The sequence below is a fragment of the Squalius cephalus genome, assembly GCF_949319135.1.
Source record: "Squalius cephalus genome assembly, chromosome: 2".
Classification (NCBI taxonomy): Eukaryota; Metazoa; Chordata; class Actinopteri; order Cypriniformes; family Leuciscidae; genus Squalius; species Squalius cephalus.
This window is the reverse complement of record NC_137123.1, coordinates 13,067,597-13,090,824: the sequence shown is the minus strand read 5'-3', so window position 1 is coordinate 13,090,824 and position 23,228 is coordinate 13,067,597. Positions and strand designations below refer to the sequence as shown.

The 23,228-nt window shown below is 36.3% G+C and overlaps 1 protein-coding gene across 2 annotated transcripts in view; it reads left to right on the top strand.

The window, feature by feature from the left end:
* LOC307152052 (complement C3-like) overlaps positions 1–23,228 on the top strand; it is a 271,787-nt gene that overhangs the window by 58,674 nt on the left and 189,885 nt on the right. For both annotated transcript variants that reach the window (XM_079860447.1, XM_079860446.1), the window contains exons 11-15: positions 16,220–16,366; positions 16,505–16,711; positions 16,837–17,028; positions 21,578–21,730; positions 21,826–21,955. In XM_079860447.1, the coding sequence (XP_079716573.1) occupies positions 16,220–16,366; positions 16,505–16,711; positions 16,837–17,028; positions 21,578–21,730; positions 21,826–21,955 (829 nt within the window). The remainder of the gene's footprint in view (positions 1–16,219; positions 16,367–16,504; positions 16,712–16,836; positions 17,029–21,577; positions 21,731–21,825; positions 21,956–23,228) is intronic.

The following is a 23,228-nucleotide window of genomic DNA, read 5'->3' as shown; positions in this document are numbered from 1 at the left end:
TAACATTCACTCATCAGCACCAATATACTGAACAATTGGCAGATTTTGAAACACTCATGTGTAGCAAATTAGCTCTATGAAATATTAATAATCAATAATAACTGGTTATAACTGATTATGAATATTTGGATCAGTTAATATAATTAACTTACTGTCGTAAATTAATATTACAATCAATTAGCCTGTTTGTCCCGTGAACACTCAGGATTAATTGTTTATTTACTCTAAGAAATGTACATTTCCGGGGCATTCTTACTTTACAGTACTACTAAGAGCAGTAGCAAAAATCTATATGATTAGCGACTCCAATATGAGCTTGAGACACGGACAACTTTACTTGTGACATGAACAAGATTTTATTAACTACACTGTTAACCCTTGCTGTAAAAAAAGGCCAAATTCTGACAATATCATACCATTTTCCATCAAAACAGTAATATACCGTAGAAAACAAAAATAGCCTACAGGAATATACTGTGAATTAACAGTGCTCAAAATCGACACTCAGAGGCTGTTTTCCCAATCACACCCTATACCCTCATTCACTATTCCCTACATTAGTTCACTAATATAGTCCCCTTGACAGAGTGAATGAAAAGAAGTGAGTGAATTGAGACACTGTGAGATATACACAGAGATATAGTTAACAATAAAGTTTGTTGTCACCATGATGGAGATCAGTATTTGCTTTAGTTGGTCACTTGTCCCTTGACTACTTTCCATTCGTCTCTCTCTGGCTGCTGTAACAGTGAGTTTATAAAACACATTTGTTATGGCAAGAAAGAACCAAGAGGAAGATTATCGTGTTTTTTTGGCTTTTGTGATAATGTCACAATCATCCTGGACATGTCTGATTCTCTGATCTTTTCTGTATTTATTCTTTGAATTTATGGGTATTTCATATTTAGCATATATCTGTAAATCTACAACATAAAATCAATATTTCTGTAATAAGGTCTTCTGAAGAATATCGTAATCATATAGTGCATTAAAAAAACTCCCGCTTGACTCAGACACACACAGACATCAACAATCAGCACATGAATCTCAACAATGGTGACAATCAAAAGTTTCATGTCGCAATGCATGCTGGGTTTCAGGATAATATAAAACTCCCAGCATGCACTGCTGCATGAATAAAAAAATATATATATTGCCACCGTTGTTGAGATTCATGTGCTAAATTGTGATATCTCTGTGTTTCTAAAAGACAGTGTAGCTCTGTTTCTCTGGTTATGCATGATGTGTTAAAAAAAAATGAATCATTGTAATTTATTGTTGTGGTTTCACAGTGGTGGTAATGTAACACTTTTAATTGAGGATGAATTCCTTAGTGAATGAACAGGCAATATGATGATTTTGTCATCATAATCATTATAACCGCAATCATTCATAAACTGTGTGTGTGCACAAGTGTGACTTGCAACAACACAGCTCAAGCAGCAAAAGAAAAACTAATGTTTTAGCATCAGCATCCCAACTAAAGCAAGCACTGATCTCTATAATGGTAACTTCAAACCAAACATTTTCAATTAAACATCTTAATAACAACTTCTGTAGATGTATGGAATAAAGTCATACTGGTTAATAATAAGTGTAATAATGTGTAATGGCTGGAAGTCAGTTGAAGGTCTTGTGTTTCTCTATTTTCTGTTCTAACAGCAGGTGTTCATCACTAATGCTCAACAATCACTTACATATTCCCTTAATTATCTCACTGCAACACTGTCTCAATGTTACTTTTACTCTTTGTAGTGTGGATTTCCCTGTGGGGTTGAAAGGGTTAACAGTGTATGATAAAAAGACACACCCACAAAATGTATTTTAACAGTAATAAACTGTAAGTTATAAAACAGGTTTATACTGGCAACACTGTTGCCAGTAGTTTACTGTAAAATGTATTTTTTGGGTCACCATTGTGCAGAAGAGTAGAGCCTGTGCTTCAGTCCAGTAGAAGATCTACAAACATTGATGATTTGCTGCATGTTGCTTTATTTAACAGACAGTGACTGTGTAGTTGCTGGTCGAGTGGAAATATCTTTATTTACAAAAGTTTTGTTGTGGTTTCAAATGAAATAAGTTCACAGTAATACTTTGCTCACATTATTAATGCATTATAAGTTTTAGTTAATATATTTAAATGACAGTTGGTCAATTTAAGGCAGTCGGTTTCTGCAAGTGAAATTAGTTAACTCGAGTTTTAGTGCATTTTTACAGTAAAGAACTGCACAATTAACAGTAAATTACTGGCAACAGTGTTGCCAGTATTTTACTGTAAAAAAACCCGGTAAGGTCTAACAGTGTAGTATAAACAACTACTCTAACATACACACAAATACATGCATACAGTTTACCAAGGGAAAGAGAGCTGAAGCAGAATACAGGAAGGCAAGAAGTTATAGCATTTTTTGAAATTCAGCAGATCAACATTAAGTATCCTTACCCACAGGGCTTGACATTAACTTTTTTGCTCACTAGCCAATGTGGCTAGTGGTTTTCCACACAGTTACTAGCCACACAGCATTTTTACTAGCCACATTTTTGTTGTTGTGAAATTACCTGATAAAAGTTGACTATGGCGTGCTAAAATTTACTTGAATTAGATTTACAACCCTTTAAAATGTAAAACACCAAAAATCATGTACACAGCAAAATCAAGATTACATAAATATATAACAATACAGGTCATTATCATTAGCTCTGAGGTTGTGTGTAAAAATCCTTTTTTAAAAATAAAACCATGTATTATGTAGGCTATTATATGTCGCCACATAGCTCCACCGGCATACGACGTAACTCCAGCAGAGCAGCTAGCCGTCTCATCGTTTCTGTGTTGTCGGTCACTAGCACGCAAGCGCAAGGCAACACTGTGTGCATGTAATACTCATTAGGGCTGTCACAATTGCTCAAAAATTACGTTTGAATATTCCCTCTAAAAAAAACAAACAAAAAAACACATACCCTTACTAATGTCACATACTATTTAGGATGGATAGTATTGGGACGCAGAAGGCACAGCCTATATTCAAACTATTCGAACATCTGGTTGCGCATTTGTCAATGCATTACATCAATAACAGGACAAATTAATTCAAATAGACATAACTACTTGTATAGGTAGTTTATTTAAGTTTAAACATATTTGACAACGTATTACCTACACAAAAACAAGTAAATCTAACGGCCAAGACCGCATACCACTCTCGCTTGCTCGCTCACTCGCAGGCACTCTTTCTCTCTCTCGCCCTCACCCCCATGCTGCGTTCACACCAAACTTGAATAGAGCGTCTGGCGCGAGTGATATCAAAGTTAAGTCAATTACGCGCATCTGGAGGTCTTGCGGCGCGAATGAGGCTACTGAATCAGGTTACTTCATGATGATTATAAAACCATCAACAGGTAACCATCAGCACCTGATCTCATTTCACTTTAGCTTTCTTTGCAGCTGCAAATGTGTTTGACTAACACACTGTCACAGCAGACAAAAAAAACAAAAGGTATTATAAGAGTTAAGAGCCCAACTAATGGAAACACTAGTCACTATTATGGTGACTTCAAATGAAACACATTTGAGTTAAACCTCTGTTAATTCTCAATAAAAACTTTTGTAGTCGTCTGACAGAAATAAAGTCAGTCTGGTTAGTAATAAGTGAAGCTGGTAATGCTGTTTGTGAAGTTGTTTAATCCTCCTCTGCTGAGATCTTCACAGATTTAATGTCTTCTTTTCTCTTCAGTTGATTGAGGCTGTGGCTGAAATTACTCCATATTTAATATACACAGATTATTTTGGCTACGATAAGGTCCAGTTCTGGTTTATTTCTTTACTCTTGGCTGACATGTGGCATTGCTATGCAGAGATCAGGGTGGGAATTATGTAATTTTAGGGGCAAGGCCATTTGGCCTCCACCTTTTCTTTTTTTTTAGGGGCACCAAGGCCATATGACTGGGCACAAAGGCCATTGAGTACAATTCGATGGTTTTCCCATTCAGATTGATACCATAACATCCTAATTTGGAATAAGACATGGATTATGACTTTTTTAATAAAAAATAAATAAAAAAAAATAATGAGAGAGAGAGAGAGAGAGAGCGCCATTACACCCAGAAGGTATACACTCTCACACAACAATAGAAACAACATAAATGCCAATAAAAGCATTCAGAAACAACACAAATGCCAATAAAAGCATTCAAAATATTCATTCAGTCCTCTATATCATATGAGTGTGAGAGAGAGCCCAGTCAACACGTTGATCTCACAGTGATCTCTCCATATGACCACAATGTGAGTTCACAGTGAGCTAAAAGTGTAACCGCACTGTGCACTCACTGTGTGCTCATATTATGGACACGATGTGAGTCACCCCAGCTAGAAATGTAATTGGACATGGATGGACACAAATTGTAAGTTACCATTAAGGTGATGGGTGTTTGCTTTAGTTGGGCTCTAGACCATTATATGTTTACTTTAATATTTACTGTTGTTTTACTGCTGTTATTGATTTATAACAGTTAAATGAACAAAGTAAAATGTTATTTTATAGTGTTGGTTATGTTTTGACATAATCATGCTGTGATCTGAAAAAGGTAACTTATTGAGATAGTTTGATTTAACTTGTTAGCTGCAGTTTAGTGCTTCTTCAGCCTATGATTATCAGTACTTTACTTATAATTCAAAATATTTTATAAACATTGTTCTGATCAAGAGACATTCAGATAACTTCATTTAAAACACAGACATCAATAATCAGCCTGTGAATCTCAACAATGGTGACAATAATAAAGCATGTTACAGTGTCTGCCACCAATCACAACTCATTAATGGCTCCCATCATGCATTGCGGTATGAATAAATTATTATCTGAATTGTCTATGTAATTTACTTTTCCTAATTGAATATTCTGCTCCTCACCATTGTTGAGATGCATAGACTGAATCTTGACATCTGTGTGTGCCTAAAATAATGATTTTTTTTAAACAACTTTTAAGAAATCCTTTATATTATATCAAAAATTCTGGGCATTTATGCAGATTCACTAACCAACAACATAAATCAAAGTCAGAAAGAAGGATTTTAATGAGCTCAGTGATCAAGCTCAAATGATGATTCAAACAAAATCTAAAGTTAATAATATATGGGTCTAGAGTCCAACTAAAGCAACCATTGATCATCATAATGGTAACTTACAATTTGAGATTTTTTCCTTCAGTGATTCTGCTTGTTAACATCAGGTGTCTTCAATAATGCTCAATCATCACTAAATTAATCACTTAATTATCTCATTAACTTAAACACTCTTGAGTGTGGACTCATACACTCCCAGGAGTGTTAATTTAACACTGGGGTTTTTGCTGTGTACAAAGAGCCGTAGTTAACTGACAAGCTGAGCCATATCGCATTAATTATCGCTGGTGATACATCCACGATATGGCTCAGCTTGTCAGTTAACTACGGTTATTTGTAGTAAATGACGCTCCATCTGAAAGCAGGTGATGGCGATTTACTACTAATCAAGGAACCGGCTTTACTGACGAGATGCGCATAACAATATCACGATTTAAATCGCCCAGTCCTAGTCAAGACCAAAGACCCCAACTACAGCAAACACTGACCTCTACAATGGTGACCAAACCAAACTCTTCAAACAAACTTCAACATGTAAACCTCTTAAACATAATTTCTAAACATCGAAACTTCCCGCTATAACTGTCTAAGAATGTTAGGGGGGATAATGTTCTATCAATGTCATCACTAAACATGTTTGAAATGTTTATAGAGAGTGTTATCCTACCTTTTAGGAGAACATTCTGGTTACAAAAATAAAATTAGCTACAGAAAATATTACAAGAACATAACATAATGCTCTCAAAACATTCATAGAACAATAACATTTCTAGCTGGGATGAGCTCATATTGTGGTCATAGTTTGAGCACACAGTGAGAGCGCTGTGAGGTTACACTTTTAGATCACTGTGAACTCAGATTGCTGACGTTGTGACCACATGGTGACATCACTGTGAGATCATAGTGTTGACTGGGAGAGCCATTTCATCCAGAAGGTATACACCCTCACAATCATTATCGCTCAGCGCTCAACGCAGTTTGCGTCACGCTCCACTCAAATCGACCCCCGCTCGCTCCAAAAAAGGAAAAAAATCTACATGTACATCACTTGTAGCGGTCCCTAAGCTTTTTTGCGCCACAGATCGGTTTAATATCATACAATATTTTCACGGACCGGCCTTCAAGGTGTGGCGGATAAATACAACAAAATAAAATAATACGAACGGCATAAAAACTGGTGTATTTTTTTAGCATATAATAATAAACGTGAATGTGGGCCTACTAGCAACTTTATTACCAGCGTCCTCTAACATCGCGCCTAAAACAACTGAGAAAGTCTGAACACAAACAAAATGCCCCCAAAAGAAAAGAATCTCTATGTTTTCGGTGCTGATGCGATGTAAGGGTGGCGCTGCTGCCAATAAAGCACCTAAAAGATGTCACAAACCGGCAAAATTAATGATTATGAATATGTAAAATATAGCAGGAGACATTTTAATTATTTACTAATAAACCAGTTTTTTTTTTTTTATGTCTGTGTCGGCTGGAAAGATGCTGACTCGCGATCTTTGCAGTAGTGAACGGGCCAGAGAGAAATGCACATTTCATACGGATTACATAAGAGAGAAGTCTGTTTTCTTTCGTTTTGAATTGTTCTGTTTAAAAGTAGACATTTCAAGCTTTATATATATGTCTCAGGAGTTTCGGTTCATTTATGAGACAAGCTCCAGTTTCGCCGGCGCCTTGTGTCGTGATTATCTATTTTCTAATATATTCACTTCTAATTTATTAAATCCAGACAATTGATTGATGAAACATTGATTAAAATTAAGATACAATTAATACAAAACGAAATTAAATTTAAAGACAGGCTTTGTGCTTTCTGCTTGAGGTCTCTGTGAAAGTTTTAAAAAGCAGTCTTTTAATGCTGCTTTCAGAGCGCTCACGTCCGTAACGGAGAACTGTCCAGTCTGTAACATTTTTTTTTTTTTTTTTTTTTTTTTGTGAAATAAATTTCTAAATAAATGCGACTTATAGTCCAGTATGTGTTTTTTCTTCTTCATGGCGCATTTTTTGACTGTTGCGATTTATACTCAGGAGCGACTTTTAGGCTACATAATGGTTTGGAGTTTTTGAACTCCATTACTGAGCTGAGTTTTGACTGAAAATAGTCTACTGTTGATGACTGTGCAAGACAGATGGATTCAGGGTCAGGCTTGACTGAGCATGCTTCAGACTCGTGGTGTGAGCGGAGCGAAACTGGAGCGGGAAATAGGACGGCGCTCCGTCCTTTTGAAATTGCCGCTCTGCGCTCTGTCCAAGATCCGCCCGCTCGCGCTCCCCGCTCGCTCCCGCTCCACTCCGCTCACATGCTCTGCTTTATACATGGAACTTGGACAGGGCCAGGGCACACAGGCCACTGTGGCCGTACGATGATTTTTTTTTCACGGGGCATGAAGGCCAAAGTGTAGGGCAACGGCCGCGTGGCCGCGGTCAGAGGTGGGTAATCCAGGGCCAAAGAGTAAAAGTCCTTGCCATATGTTTATTCCACCCATAAACTCAGTCAGCTGATTTCACTAATTAGTTCTCTCTCCTGCTGAATTAGCAAATTCAGGTGATTGGAACAAAATACTGAGGAGGACTTTTACTTTCTGAACCTGGACTTCACACCTCTGCATAGCAATGCCACATGTCAGCCAAGAGTAAAGAAATAAACCAGAACTGCACCTTATCGTAGCCAAAATAATCTGTGTATATTAAATATGGAGTAATTTCAGACACAGCCTCAGATGAAATCAACTGAAGAGAAAAAAAGACATTAAATCTGTGAAGATCTCAGCAGAGGAGGATTAAACAACTCCACAAACAGCATTACCAGCTTCACTTATTACTAACCAGACTGACTTTATTTCTGTCAGACGTCTACACAAGTTTTTATTGAGAATTAACAGAGGTTTAACTCTAATGTGTTTCATTTGAAATCACCATAACAGTGAATAGTGTTTCCATTAGTTGGGCTCTTAACTCTTATTATACCAGGACTTTTACTCTTTGGCTCCTGGATTACCCACCTCTGGTAATAGGTGAGGCTGGTAATTGTGTTAAAATTTGTGGAGTTGTTTAATCCTCCTCTGCTGAGATCTTCACAGATTTAATGTCTTTTTATCTTCAGATGATTTAATTTAAGGCTGTGGCTGAAGTCAGTTGTAGTTCTACTGTTTCTCTTCCCTTCAGTGATTCTGCTTGTTAACAACAGGTGTTCATCACTAATGCTCAATCATCACTAAATTGATCACTTAATTGTCTCATTAACTTTAACACTGCTTCAGTGTTACTTTAACACCATGTAGAGTGGGACCATATGTGTTCTGAGCAGTGTTAATTTAACACTGGGGAATTTACTGTGTTGTTAGGTATCCTTACCCCTTTTTAAGTTGGGTAAGCAGGGGTTGACATTAACACCCGCCAACCCGCCAAATGCGGGTGGATTTTGCTCGTGGCGGGTAACATGTCACTCAAACTAGCCACTTTGGCGGGTTGAATAATTGTAGTCTTTTCAAAAGGCATCTGAAATAAGTGTGACACTACGACACTACAACTCCCATGAGTATTAGGGCTGTCAACGAATATTCTAAATTAGAATATATATTCAAATAGTTTTAAAAAACAGAATTTCGAAGGTGAAAATTAATATTCTAATGTGGAAAAACGCCCGCGGTAGCAGAGGCGCGGCTGTCTGCTTTGCGAGTGGACGTGCTGCCTGAGGGGTCAGGGACAGGTAACAGGAAGCGTTAACGTTAAACAGAAACATTACTAAAGTGTAGGCTACTGTACTGACTGAATAGATATTTCATGAATAAGGTAGGTTAGATACACCAGTTTCATACACTGCAAGCTTCCACTGATTAATTACCGTTTCATGTCAAGGAAAGTTCCATGTTTACCACAGCACAGCTCGCTCGGAGCGTTCAATCTATATACTGTAAAACTTCAATTAATGTTAATAATATTTGTTTCAATCACTGAATGAAGCCTGCTATATAAGAGTCGTGACCTTAAATTGCTTGCACAAAACTCTTGATCAGCACTCAACATTTGCTTATTGTTGTTCATTTAAACCAGAGGTGGGTAATCCAGGGCCAAAGAGTAAAAGTCCTGCCATATGTTTATTCCACCCATCAACTCAGTCATCTGATTTCACTAATTAGTTCTCTCTCCTGCTGAATTAGCAAATCCAGGTGATTGGAACAAAATACTGAGGAGGACTTTTACTTTCTGAACCTGGACTTTACATCTCTGCCAGGGTGGGAATTATACCGCGGCCAGAGGTGGGTAATCCAGGAGCCAAAGAGTAAAAGTCCTGCCATATGTTTATTCCACCCATAAACTCAGTCAGCTGATTTCACTAATTAGTTCTCTCTCCTGCTGAATTAGCAAATCCAGGTGATTGGAACAAAATGCTGAGGAGGACTTTTACTTTCTGAACCTGGACTTTACATTTCTGCATAGCAATGCCACATGTCAGCCAAGAGTAAAGAAATAAACAACAACTGGACCTTATCGTAGCCAAAATAATCTGTGTATATTAAATATGGAGTAATTTCAGCCACAGCCTTAGATGAAATCAACTGAAGAGAAAAGAAGACATTAAATCTGTGAAGATCTCAGCAGAGGAGGATTAAACAACTCCACAAACAGCATTACCAGCTTCACTTATTACTAACCAGACTGACTTTATTTCTGTCAGACGTCTACAGAAGTTTTTATTGAGAATTAACAGAGGTTTAACTCTAATGTGTTTCATTTGAAGTCACCATAAGAGTGAATAGTGTTTCCATTAGTTGGGCTCTTAACTCTTATTATACCTTTTGTCTTTTTTGGCCGCTGTGACAGTGTGTTTGTCAAACACATTTGCAATAGCAAAGAAAGCTAAAGTGAAATGAGATCAGGTGATGATGGTTACCTGTTGATGGTTTTATAATCCTCATGAAATAGACTGATTCACTGAGGTTTTTATAATCTAACAAATATATTGTTCCATTAATATTTTCACGTCACAAACCCTGTGTTACTGCAGCATGAGATCCAGAAATATAACAATCAGTTTAAATCTTTTAACAAACATGAAATGTTAAAATTAGCTTTTGCTGACACACACAGATATCAACACTCAGTGTATGAATCTCAACAATGGTGACAATCACAAATATTTAGATAAACAGATTAATTCAGAACATCACTGAAAAGCTACTAATTCACAACAAAACCAACAGCAAAAAATAAAAGCAAATATTTAGAATCAAACAAAATTATAGGACAATTTAGCTGCATAATTTATCATGTTGCAATGCATGCTGGGAGGTTTGTACTATGCTGGTACCCAGCATGCATTGCAGCAAAGTACTTTTGATTGTCACCATTGTTGAGATTCATACGCTGATTGTTGATGTCTGTGTGTGTCATATTAAACTGATTTTTTTGTGCTCATGTCTGTTAAAGTCTTCTAACTTACTGTTATAATATTGCTGGATCTAATGCTGCAGTAACACAGGGTTTGTGTTGTGAAATAGGGTTGTGCCGATAGACGATAGTATCGTGTATCGACGATAGACAGAGATATCGCCGATGGCAGATGCCTTTGACGATATCAATACGATAATTGGCTCGTTTTTCCATTAATGTATTAAATAATAATTATTATTATTATTATGAAGCTACTATAGTTATTAAATTAACTAGGAACTACAATTATATTTGCCTTGCCTAAATTCATAACGACATCACCACATAACCACACTTGCAACATCACGCGCGTATGAGGACTCCTCAAAGAAAATGTTTTTAAAACAGACAAAAAAAAAAAAAAAAAAACTGCATCCCACCACGAAATTTCATTGCAAGGTGATCCATTCACAAATTGTCAAGAGTGCTTGTTTTAACAAACGCATCATTTTTATACCAAGATGAAGACGCGGCATCGTTGTTCGTCAGTATTTTGTTTCCATAGCACTTTAACAAAATATTTAATGACACTAATAACACTAAAAACAATACAATTACAAAATATGAATTATAATAATAATAATATCAATAAAATGATATAGGCCGCCTAGGCCTAATAAAAGTCTTTAGTTCACAAAGCATCTGTGAAACTCTGCCATCTGTGAAAATCACAAGCAACTTCAAACTTGTTTAACAAGAAACATTCATCTAATTTTTTCGCTGTCAATAATGTAAGTCCACAAGAGAAATATTAAGCCATTAAATTAAGATAGTTGCTGTAGCCTACCGTTATCCACCGTCGTCTCTGAGAGAACGCGCCGTTAATGCAGTGAAAGCTCAGTCCGTTTCTGCTTTCGTTTTCAGGGAATGAGCGCGTTTACATGCACGTTATTAACTCGATTATGCTGAATAAACTGACAATGCATGTGGTCATGTAAACGGATTAACCCGTTTTCCTTTATCAGAGTCAAGTAATAAGTTTAAGTAGGCGTATAACCGATCGACTTTTAGATTTTTGCCTCTGATTTCTCCTGCCATTTAAAACACAATAACCTGTGTTATTGAAGTGCGGTGCGCATAAGTGAAGTGCATCCAGACAGAGAGAGCACTGGTAGGAGGACATATATCGCAGACTCCGACTCTTTCTTGACCCAAGAAATTAAAACGTGTTCACATCTCGTGCAGAAGCCTACAGTCAAAATACTGCAGATCTGTAACGGCATGAGAGGATAGTGTGTCCGTAAATTTCCCGCTGACATGTTGAAATACTCCGAGTCAGATACAAGAATGATTAGGATCTTTTTTTTACCTCACTGTACCAGGAAATAACCTGATTTAGCCTATTAATAAACACTCCACCTTTGCTAGCAAAAAAGAAAAAGATTCTCATTTAAAACGAAGTAATAAAACAAGCAAATTGATGAGTAAGCCCCGCCCCCCTCACGATAATATCGTGTATCGCCAATCTCACAGGCTGACGATAGGACGATATGAAAATGGAGCATATCGCGCAACCCTATTGTGAAAAAATATTAATTTGATTAGATTCAATTAGATTCAAAAGACATCAGGACTTTTACTCTTTGGCCCTGGATTACCCACCTCTGCCTATTACTAACTGGACTGACTTTAATTCTGTCATATGTTTATTAGGGCTGGGCGATATATCGCATGACATTGATTTGCGCCTCTCGTCAGTAAAGTTCCTTCATTAGTTCCTTGATTAGTAGTAAATCGCCTTCACCTGCTTTCAGATGGAGCAGCATTTACTACACAGTAAATTCCGCAGTGTTAAATTAACACTGCTCAGAGCACATATGGTCCCACTCTACATGGTGTTAAAGTAACACTGAAGCAGTGTTAAAGTTAAAGAGCTAATTAAGTGATTAATTTAGTGATGATTGAGCATTATTGAAGACACCTGATGATAACAAGCAGAATCACTGAAGGAGAAAATCACAAATTGTAAGTTACCATTAAGGTGATGGGTGTTTGCTTTAGTTGGGCTCTTGACTCTTAAATTATTAACATTAATTTTTGTTTGATTGCTGTATCTGACTTAAAACTGCCAGATGAACAAAGAAAAAAAGGGATCTGATAGTGTTGGTTATGTTATGACAATCATCATTTGAACTTTATGTTTTTGTTTTATGTTGTTGGTTACAGCATAACTGTGATTCTGCATAAATATCTTAATTTTAGATATAATATAAAGGATTTCTTAAAAGTTAAAAAAAAAAAAAAAAAATCTTTCTTTTAGGCACACACAGACATCAAGATTCAGTCTATGCATCTCAACAATGGTGACAATTCAGATCATAATTTATTCATACCGCAATGCATGATGGGAGCCATTAATGAGTTGTGATTGGTGGTAGCCACTGCAACATGCTTTATTATTGTCACCATTGTTGAGATTCACAGGCTGATTATTGATGTCTGTGTTTCTAAATAAATCCATTTGAAAATGTTTAGATCAGAACAATGTTTATTAAATATATTGGATTATAAGAAAAATACTGATAATCACATGCTGTAAAATCACAAAGCTGCTGCTAACAAGTTAAAGCAAACTATCTCAATAAGTTTCATTTTTCAGATCACAGCATGATTATGTCAAAACATAACCAACACTATCAGATCACACTTTTTCTTTGTTCATTTGACTGTTATAAATCAATAACAGCAGACAAAAATGTCTAAAATTAATAATATACAGTAAGGGTCAAGAGCCCAACTAAAGCAAACACCCATCACCATAACGGTGGCTTACAATTTGTGATTTTCTCCTTCAGTGATTCTGCTTGTTATCATCAGGTGTCTTCAATAATGCTCAATCATCACTAAATTAATCACTTAATTGTCTCATTAACTTTAACACTGCTTCAGTGTTACTTTAACACCATGTAGAGTGGGACCATATGTGCTCTGAGCAGTGTTAATTTAACACTGGGGAATTAACTGTGTAGATTGACAGTGTTACCCGCCAATTGCAGAATACACCCGCATTTGGCGTGTGGTCGGGTGTTAATTTCAGGCCCTGCTTGCATGTCTCAACTATTTGAATTAAACTGTCCTGATGCAATCTGTTGAGGCTCCAGTTGATCTTTGCTGATGTGGTCTTGATGAGAAAGAACCAGTGGTAGTCAGAGTATCTTTGGTGAATGGAAAGACAAGGCCGCAGCCTGGCACAAGCTTGGTGGGTCCTTAGAGGCTTCTAGTTCAGCATCATCTTCACGTCAGCATTTCAGTACAGGAGTAAGAGAGAGCTAAAAGCTGATCTTGGGTTTTTAAAGTGTGAAGAAGTAACACCTTCTGTAGGTGTGTGAGCCAATGATAGGATTTTCCTTTGGAGGGAAATTTTTATGACCTATTGTTCCTTTGAACATGTAACATGTAATACTTATAATACTAATGCGTCACAAAGCTAGCGAAATGTAATGTAAATTAACAAAACGGAGACGAAGAATGGATTTTATGGAGACCAAACATGCAACACAAATGATTTGGTTAACTATAATATGCAAAGTCTGAAACATTAACCCAATAGAGTTTACAAGAATACAAACGCCACATAAAAGGAAAATCATGAGGTGGGAAAATTAGATACATGTTTACACATTTATCAAGTGGTTATATGTTTTTATTTCTCTTCCTCTGCAAGAATTTAAGTGAGAGTCACAGCTCTCAGGACATTCCTTTTCATCGTAAAATCAGTTTCAGTGTGTGTCCTGTAACAAGACACTATGTCCTGCCAGTGTGTTAGCTTCATCTGGGATGTTAGTTTTTGTGGGAGTTTCACAGGCATTTGTTGGGAGAGTGAGTTTGCTGGATTATTCATTAAATAAATAAATAATTTGGTGTGTCTGATTGGTCCAGACGCTACACATGATAGATCTCATTACTTGAACCTTTTAGCAATTGGCTGCGGTGGCATTTTCACCTCTCATTTGCATAAAGTTGAGAAGTTGAGCAACTCAAATTAATGAAACACTCATCATCGCTGTAACACTTAAGTTGGCGGTAGGGCTGTGCGATATATATCGTGAGATTGTTATGCGCATCTCGTCAGTAAAGCCGGTTCCTTGATTAGTAGTAAATTACCATCACCTGCTTTCAGATGAAGCGGCATTTACTACAAAGAGCCGTAGTTAACTGACAAGCTGAGCCATATCGCATCAATATCGCGGACGTATCGCCAGCGATAATTAATGCGATATGGCTCAGCTTGTCAGTTAACTACGGCTCTTTGTACACAGCAACAACTCCAGTTTTAAATTAACACTCCTGGGAGTGTTTGAGTCCACACTCAAGAGTGTTTAAGTTAATGAGATAATTAAGTGATTAATTTAGTGATGATTGAACATTATTGAAGACTCCTGATGTTAACAAGCAGAATCACTGAAGGAGAAAATCACAAATTGTAAGTTACCATTAAGGTGATGGGTGTTTGCTTTAGTTGGGCTCTAAACCATTATATGTTTACTTTAGATTTTATTTGGCTGCTGTATCTGAGTTATAACTGACAGATAAACAAAGAAAAAAAAGTGATCTGATGGTGTAGGTTATATTATGACAATCATCATTTGAACTTGATCACTGAACTCATTAAAATCCTTCTTTCTCACTTCGATTTATGTTGTTGGTTAGTGAATCTGCATAAATGCCCAGCATTTTTGATATAATATAAAGGATTTCTTAAAAGTTGCTTAAAAAAAAAAATCATTCTTTTAGGCACACACAGATGTCAAGATTCAGTCTATGCATCTCAACAATGGTGAGGAGCAGAATATTCAATTAGGAAAAGTAAATTACATAGACAATTCAGATCATAATTTATTCATACCGCAATGCATGATGGGAGCCATTAATGAGTTGTGATTGGTGGCAGCCACTGCAACATGCTTTATTATTGTCACCATTGTTGAGATTCACAGGCTGATTATTGATGTCTGTGTTTTAAATGAATTTATCTGAATGTCTTTTGATCAGAACAATGTTTATTAAATATTTAGAATTATAAGTAAAGTACTGATAATCATAGGCTGAAGAATCACTAAACTGCTGCTAACAAGTTAAACCAAACTATCTCAATAAGTTTTCCTTTTTCAGATCACAGCATGATTATGTCAAAACATAACCAACACTATAAGATAACATTTTACTTTGTTCATTTAACTGTTATAAATCAATAACAGCAGACAAACAACAGTAAATATTAAAGTAAACATATAATGGTCTAGAGCCCAACTAAAGCAAACACCCATCACCTTAATGGTAACTTACAATTTGTGATTTTCTTCTTCAGTGATTCTGCTTGTTAACATCAGGTGTCTTCAATAATGCTCAATCATCACTAAATTAATCACTTAATTATCTCCTCAGCCCTAAATGCCGCTTCATCTGAAAGCAGGAGATGGCGATTTACTAATAATCAAGGAACCGGCTTTACTGACGAGATGCGCACAACAATCTCACGATATATATCGCACAGCCCTAGTTGGCGGTAATGTTACAACATCTCATCCAGGAAATCTACCGCTGATTTATAATCGAAAGCTGTTAACTGTAAAGTTAAGAACCTGAATGGTTGTAGAAACTATAGAAGGATTTCACTAATTTCATACATTTTTGCTCTGGGTTCCATAAAAGGTTTATGTAACAAATCCTGACCAGACTCCTGCTGAGAATGTGAAAGTGGAGGTCAATCCTGGAGGGGTCAGAGGTCAAACAACAGCCAATGGCATTGCAAAGGTTACCATCAACACTGTAGGAGGATCTTCTACACTGCAGATCACTGTAAGACCTGCAAACTCAACTAATGTTCAGTGACTTTCACTGGTGAACTAGTGGAAAATAGATCAGTTAACATGTTGAACAAGCAATGGAGTATTTACTACACAGCACATCAGAAAACAGTGTATATGCTCTTTTCAGGCAAAAACCAAAGATCCACAATTAAAAGATGACAAACAGCAGGCAGAGAAGACGATGACGGCTCTCGCTTACATTCCCAAAGGAGACTCCAAGAACTACCTGCACATCAGCATTGATGCTGCAGAGCTTCAGATCCGTGATCAGATGACAGTCGATCTGTACACTGGACAAATTCCAGGAGACAAAGATCAAGATTACACATACATGGTAAAGATTATAGTTATTTCTTATTCAGCTGCACCACAAATGTATTCTTTGATTAACTACCACAGCTTGTGTTTGAAACCATATGAATGTCATAAATACTGTTAACTCATCTGCCTCATTTTCAGATCTTAAGTAAAGGTCAGATTGTTCAAGCAGACAGGTTCAAGAGGAGTGGACAAGCTCTAGTGACTCTGTCTCTACCTGTAACCAAAGACATGGTGCCGTCCTTCCGCTTTGTGGCTTATTATCATGTGGACACGTCTGAGGTGGTGTCTGATTCAGTCTGGGTCGACGTGAAGGACACGTGCATGGGAACGGTGGGTCAACCATCACAAGAAATTGTTGATATGCCAAGCAACTAAATTGAAATTCTCATATCAAAAGTATTCTCGTCGCTTCATAACATTAAGGTTGAACCACTGTAGTCACATTTAGGACTATTTTAACAATGTCGAACTACCTTTATGGGCCTTGTAAGTTGCAATGACGTTGCTGTCTATGGAGAGATCAGAAAGCTCTCAGATTTCATCAAAAATATCTTGATTTGCATTCCGAGAGTCTTAAGGGTCTGGAACGACATGACAGGGAGCAATTAATGACACACAGCAAAATCACCAGTGTCAAATGAACACTCTCAGTTAGGGCTGGGCGATTTAAATCGCGATATTGTTATGCGCATCTCGTCAGTAAAGCCGGTTTCTTGATTAGTAGTAAATCACCATCACCTGCTTTCAGATGGAGCGGCATTTAGGGCTGAGGAGATAATTAAGTGATTAAGTTAGTGATGATTGAGCATTATTGAAGACACCTGATGTTAACAAGCAGAATCACTGAAGCAGAAAATCACAAATTGTAAGTTACCATTAAGGTGATGGGTGTTTGCTTTAGTTGGGCTCTAGACCATTATATGTTTACTGTAATATTTACTGTTGTTTGTCTGCTGTTATTGATTTATAACAGTTAAATGAACAAAGTAAAATGTTATGTTATAGTGTTGGTTATGTTTTGACATAATCATGCTGTGATCTGAAAAAGGAAACTTATTGAGATAGTTTGGTTTAACTTGTTAGCAGCAGTTTAGTGATTTTTCAGCCTATGATTATCAGTACTTTACTTATAATTCAAAATATTTAATAAACATTATTCTGATCAAAAGACATTCAGACTTATTCATTTAAAACACAGACATCAATAATCAGCCTATGAATCTCAACAATGGGGACAATAATAAAGCATGTTGCAGTGGCTGCAACCAATCACAACTCATTAATGGCTGCCATCATGCATTGCGGTATGAATAAATTATGATCTGAATTGTCAATTTACTTTTCCTAATTGAATATTCTGCTCCTCACCATTGTTGAGATGCATAGACTGAATATTGACATCTTTGTGTGCCTAAAAGAAGGCTTTTTTTTTTTTAAATAACTTTTATATTATATAAAAATCCTTTATATTATATAAAAAAATGTGGGCATTTATGCAGATTCACTAACCAACAACATAAATCAAAGTCAGAAAGAAGGATTTTAATGAGTTCAGTGATCAAGTTCAAATGATGATTGTCATAACATAACCAACACCATCAGATCACTTTTTTCTTTGTTCAACTGGTGATTATAATTCAGAAACAACAGACAAACAAAATCTAAAGTTCATAATATATGGGTCAAGAGTCCAACTAAAGCAACCATTGATCGTCATAACGGTAACTTACAATTTGAGATTTTCTCCTTCAGTGATTCTGCTTGTTAACATTAGGTGTCTTCAATAATGATCAATCATCACTAAATTAATCACTTAATTATCTCATTAACTTAAACACCCTTGAGTGTGGACTCATACGCTCCCAGGAGTGTTAATTTAACACTGGAGTTTTTGCTGTGTACAAAGAGCCGTAGTTAACTGACAAGCTGAGCCATATCGCATTAATTATCGCTGGCGATACGTCCGAGATATTAATGCGATATGGCTCAGCTTGGCAGTTAACTACGGCTCTTTGTAGTAAATGCCGCTTCATCTGAAAGCAGGTGATGGTGATTTACTACTAATCAAGGAACCGGCTTTACTGACGAGATGCGCATAACAATATCGTGATTTAAATCGCCCAGCCCTACTCTCAGTGTTTATATGAGTCCACACTCAGTGTTATAAGTAACACTGTAGCAGTGTTAAAGTTAATGAGATAATTAAGTGATTAATTGAGTGATGATTGAGCATTATTGAAGACACCTGATGTTAACAAGCAGAATCACTGAAGCAGAAAATGAATGTAAAAGTGTCACCATTATGGTTATCAGTGTTTACTTTAGTTGGGCTCTTGACCCTTAAATCATTAACTTTAGATTTTGTTTGGCTGCTGTAATTCAATTATAACAGCCAGATGAACAAAGAGAAAAGGTGAGCTGATGGTGTTGGTTATGTTTTAACATAATCATTAGTTGGCCTGAATAATTGAACTCATTGAGAGCAAAATTTCTGAGTTATGTTTACCTTATGGAGTATAGCAGCTCTGTCTTGTCCATGTCCTTTTTAACTTATTCAATGAAATCCAAATGATCAAATCGATTACAAAAAAAAAAAAAGACAAACCGATCAACTCTGAACATAAGCTCATTATTTATTCATGCAGCAAAGCATGATGGGAGCCATGAATGAGTTTTGATTGGTGGTACCCAGAATGCACTGCAACATGCTTTATTATTGTCACCATTGTTGAGATTCACAGGCTGATTCTAGATGTCTTTGTTTTTGATGTCTTGATGTTTTTGTTTTTGTATGTGAACAACTTTTAAGAATTTATTTGGATTACATTGTAAAAGTTGAAAATATTATGCTGTTATAATTAATAAAGTAAATCTAACTCAGAAATTAGGCTCTATATGAGTTCAGTGATTCAGGTCAATTGATTGTGAAATAATGATTATTTTAAAACACAACCAACACCATCAGATCACCTTTTCTATTTGTTCATCTGCAGTGGCGGTTCTAGGATTTTTCTGTAACAGGGGCCATTAAGGGGCCACATGTTACATTCAGGGGCCAAATACAGGGTACATTCAAGCACACAAAACAATTGATTCAGTATGGTGCAAATACAATTCGGCAGTCATTCCTTTTTCAAACGCCATAATAAAAAATTATGAGCCAGTAAAGTTCTTAATGATTTTATTTATTTATTTATTTATTTATACTGTGCATAAAGGACAAAATGCACTTCTTTCTGAATTCCACCTAAGTTTCATTATCATGTCGTCGCTTATAAACAGTAAATTATTGTTAATTGTTTGGGGGTCGAATGCATCTGTGATCTTTGTGAAGAATTCTCCGGTTGCTCTTCTCGTCGACGATTGATGGGTGGGAATCTCTAGGCACCTCATGATTCGATAACGATTCAGAGGGTAACGATTATCGATTATTAACGATTTTTTTTTTTTTTACTACTTGGTACTTTTAAAGCAAAGTATTTATGATGACCCATAACAAACTTACTTCCAATACCTCCTATATTAATTTTATTAATAAATGGTATACATTTGTCAGCATTTGTCCCAACATTGCAAAGAACCAACTGGGAAAATAAATGTGTGCCTGTACTAGCAGCATACTTGTAGTAAACTAATACAAACTTCAGCATATTCTGAATCTCTAGCATTTAATAATAGATTTCTAACCAACATCCTCTTGTTATTTCCAATGAGCAATATAATCCTTCAGACAAAAAAAAAAAAAAAACATTTTGCTGTAGCAAATTCACAAACCGTTTTCTTTCAAAAATATAGAGTGATGTACCAGCAGCTCTCATACAAATATAATGCTTGTGGACTTGCGCATATTCTGAATAATTAGTAACATACAAAGCAACTCTTATTCACAACTAAATAATAAAGAGTTATGACTTGAAATGTGTGCTGTATACCACAATCAAAAACAGCTTATACAAAAAAAGTGAATGAACATCTGCAGAGAGCACAGTCAAAGTGTAACTATTTGTGACTGGCATTGCACATAAGTTATTGCAGGGCAGTATAACGTACGTATAACATCGGTTTACGGCATATTGATGTAAAAACTAAACAATACAGAAAGCAGCTCTCATACAAAAAATACTAATTAGGTAACAATGAATTTGCCAATTTTCCATACGTTAGCTTTTAACGAAGAGGGTGCCGTTCGAATTTGGCGCTCAGCCATCATGCGTCTGTTATGTGCACGTCTCTGTCTGTTATGTGCACGCCACAGACTGTCCGCTTTAGAGTTCCGCCTTTTTTGTTCCGTCAATATTTTGTTATTAGGAAAGAATATATATGTATTTTTTTTTTAAATTAGATTTTTGACATTTGTGAATCGATTCAGAATCTTCCACGTCCGCATCGCGATCATGATCATGATCGCAATGCATCTAAGAATTGATTTTTTCCCCCACCCCTAGGAACGGGGGCCAATCAGATTTCAGCAGGGGCCAGGGCCTCTAGAACCCCCCCCCTGTTCATCTGGCTGTTATAACTCAGATACAGCAGCCAAACAAAATCTAAAGTCAATGATTTAAGGGTCAAGAGCCCAACTAAAGCAAACACTGATCACCATAATGGTAACATACCAATTACGATTTTATCCTTTGGTGATTCTGCTTGTTAACATCAGGTGTCTTCAATAATGCTCAATCATCACTCAATTAATCACTTAATTATCTTATTAACTTTAACACTGCTTCAGTGTTACTTATAACACTCTGAGTTTGGACTCATATAAACACTGAGAGTGTTAATTTAACACTTGGGATTTTGCTGTGCAGAATTAAAAATTTTGGGTGAACTATCCCTTAAGTCTGTTTTATTGACACAGCATCTCTTGTTTTAATGACAGCTCAAGCTTCAGGTGAAGGGCAAGAGGAATACCTATGGCACAACAGAGAAGGTCAAGCTGCAGATAACTGGAGATCCTGGAGCTAGAGTTGGGCTGGTGGTGGTTGACAAGGCTGTGCATGTCCTTAACAAGAACAGACTCACTCAGACTCAGGTGAAGGACCTTCTTCAGACGTCATTGCGAAAACATCTAATCTCCCCGTTTCTGGCATAAAACGCACATAACTGGTGTCTTTTTTGCACCTTTAGATCTGGGACGTCATAGAGAAGCATGACACCGGCTGTACGGCAGGAGGAGGAAGCGACAGTATTGGGGTTTTCAGTGATGCAGGTCTGATGTTTGAGTCCAGCACCGCAGGAGGAACCGACATCAGAACAGGTTTTTTTTTTTTTGATGATTGGTGATATAGAGAAAAAACGGTGACACTTTACAATAAGGGTGCGCTAATCATGCTTAACTAATGCACAGATAATCATGTGTTAATGTATGACTTATGAAGAACTAAACCATTAATTAATGATTACTGCATCAGCAACTAATAAAGATTCTAAATGATTAATAGATTAATTAATAAATGAATTGTTATTAATTAAATGTGTCATAATGTATCAATTCCTTAATAACTTATTTTATTAACTAAAAGTGTAAATTAATGTGTTAATTAACACAGTTGGTCAAAGCAATGTACTTCAACTTCCAGCTGTCTGCTTTAATTAATCATTAACTAATGATTTGCAAATGTATCATTATGTTATGACTTTACTTGTTGAGGCACATGACTATTAACTAATTGTTAAGTAATATGCCATTTATGGGTTTACATGGCACCAAAATGGCATATTACTTAACAATTAGTTAATAGGCCAGACCAGACATGCTGTCACTTTCTGGATTATCGGGAGAGGCTTTGTCGTGCTGTATGGAATATCACATTGGAGTTTGCTCTTGTCAGATGAAGAGTTTCAGCAACAGACTGCAGTGGATGATCTTCGTAGAGTGTCCAATTTTGTCAAGTAGGTCATTCTGTGAGAGGAAAGTGGATTGAATACAACTCTTTCAAGAGTTTTTCACAGAAAAAGAAGAAAGGAGACTATTCTGTAGTTGTCATCTGTTGTAGGAGTAAGTGTTGGTTAACTAGGTTGCATTGGATTTATGTAACGTTATTTATTTCAATGAACTTGAGTTAATTACATAAGGTTAATCCAATGTCGTTTAGTTGAATAAGGTTAACAGTCTTAATTTTGTCCAAAACAATTAAGTTAATTAAGTTCAATTATCCTAAAGTTAATATTTTAAAACAAATAATCCATTAATAAAAATATTAATTTTAGGATAATTGAACGTAATTAACCTAATTGTTTTGGACAAAATTAAGACTGTTAAGCTTATTCAACTGAACGGCATTGCTTATGTAATTGTTACGTCCCTAAAATGGCTAAGGGCATGAGGGAACACAACATAAAATAATTTAATTTAATTCCCGGATTTGTCAATGTTTCTAAGATACTGGTGCAAAAGGACACAAAGACAAAAAAATAAGGTTCAAATCATGAAAATACATGTATTTATTCATAGCATCAACGTGCACAAATGAGAGAGAGACAAATACCGTACCCAGGGAGTAGGAGCCTGAGCGGGGCTAAATCAAAGA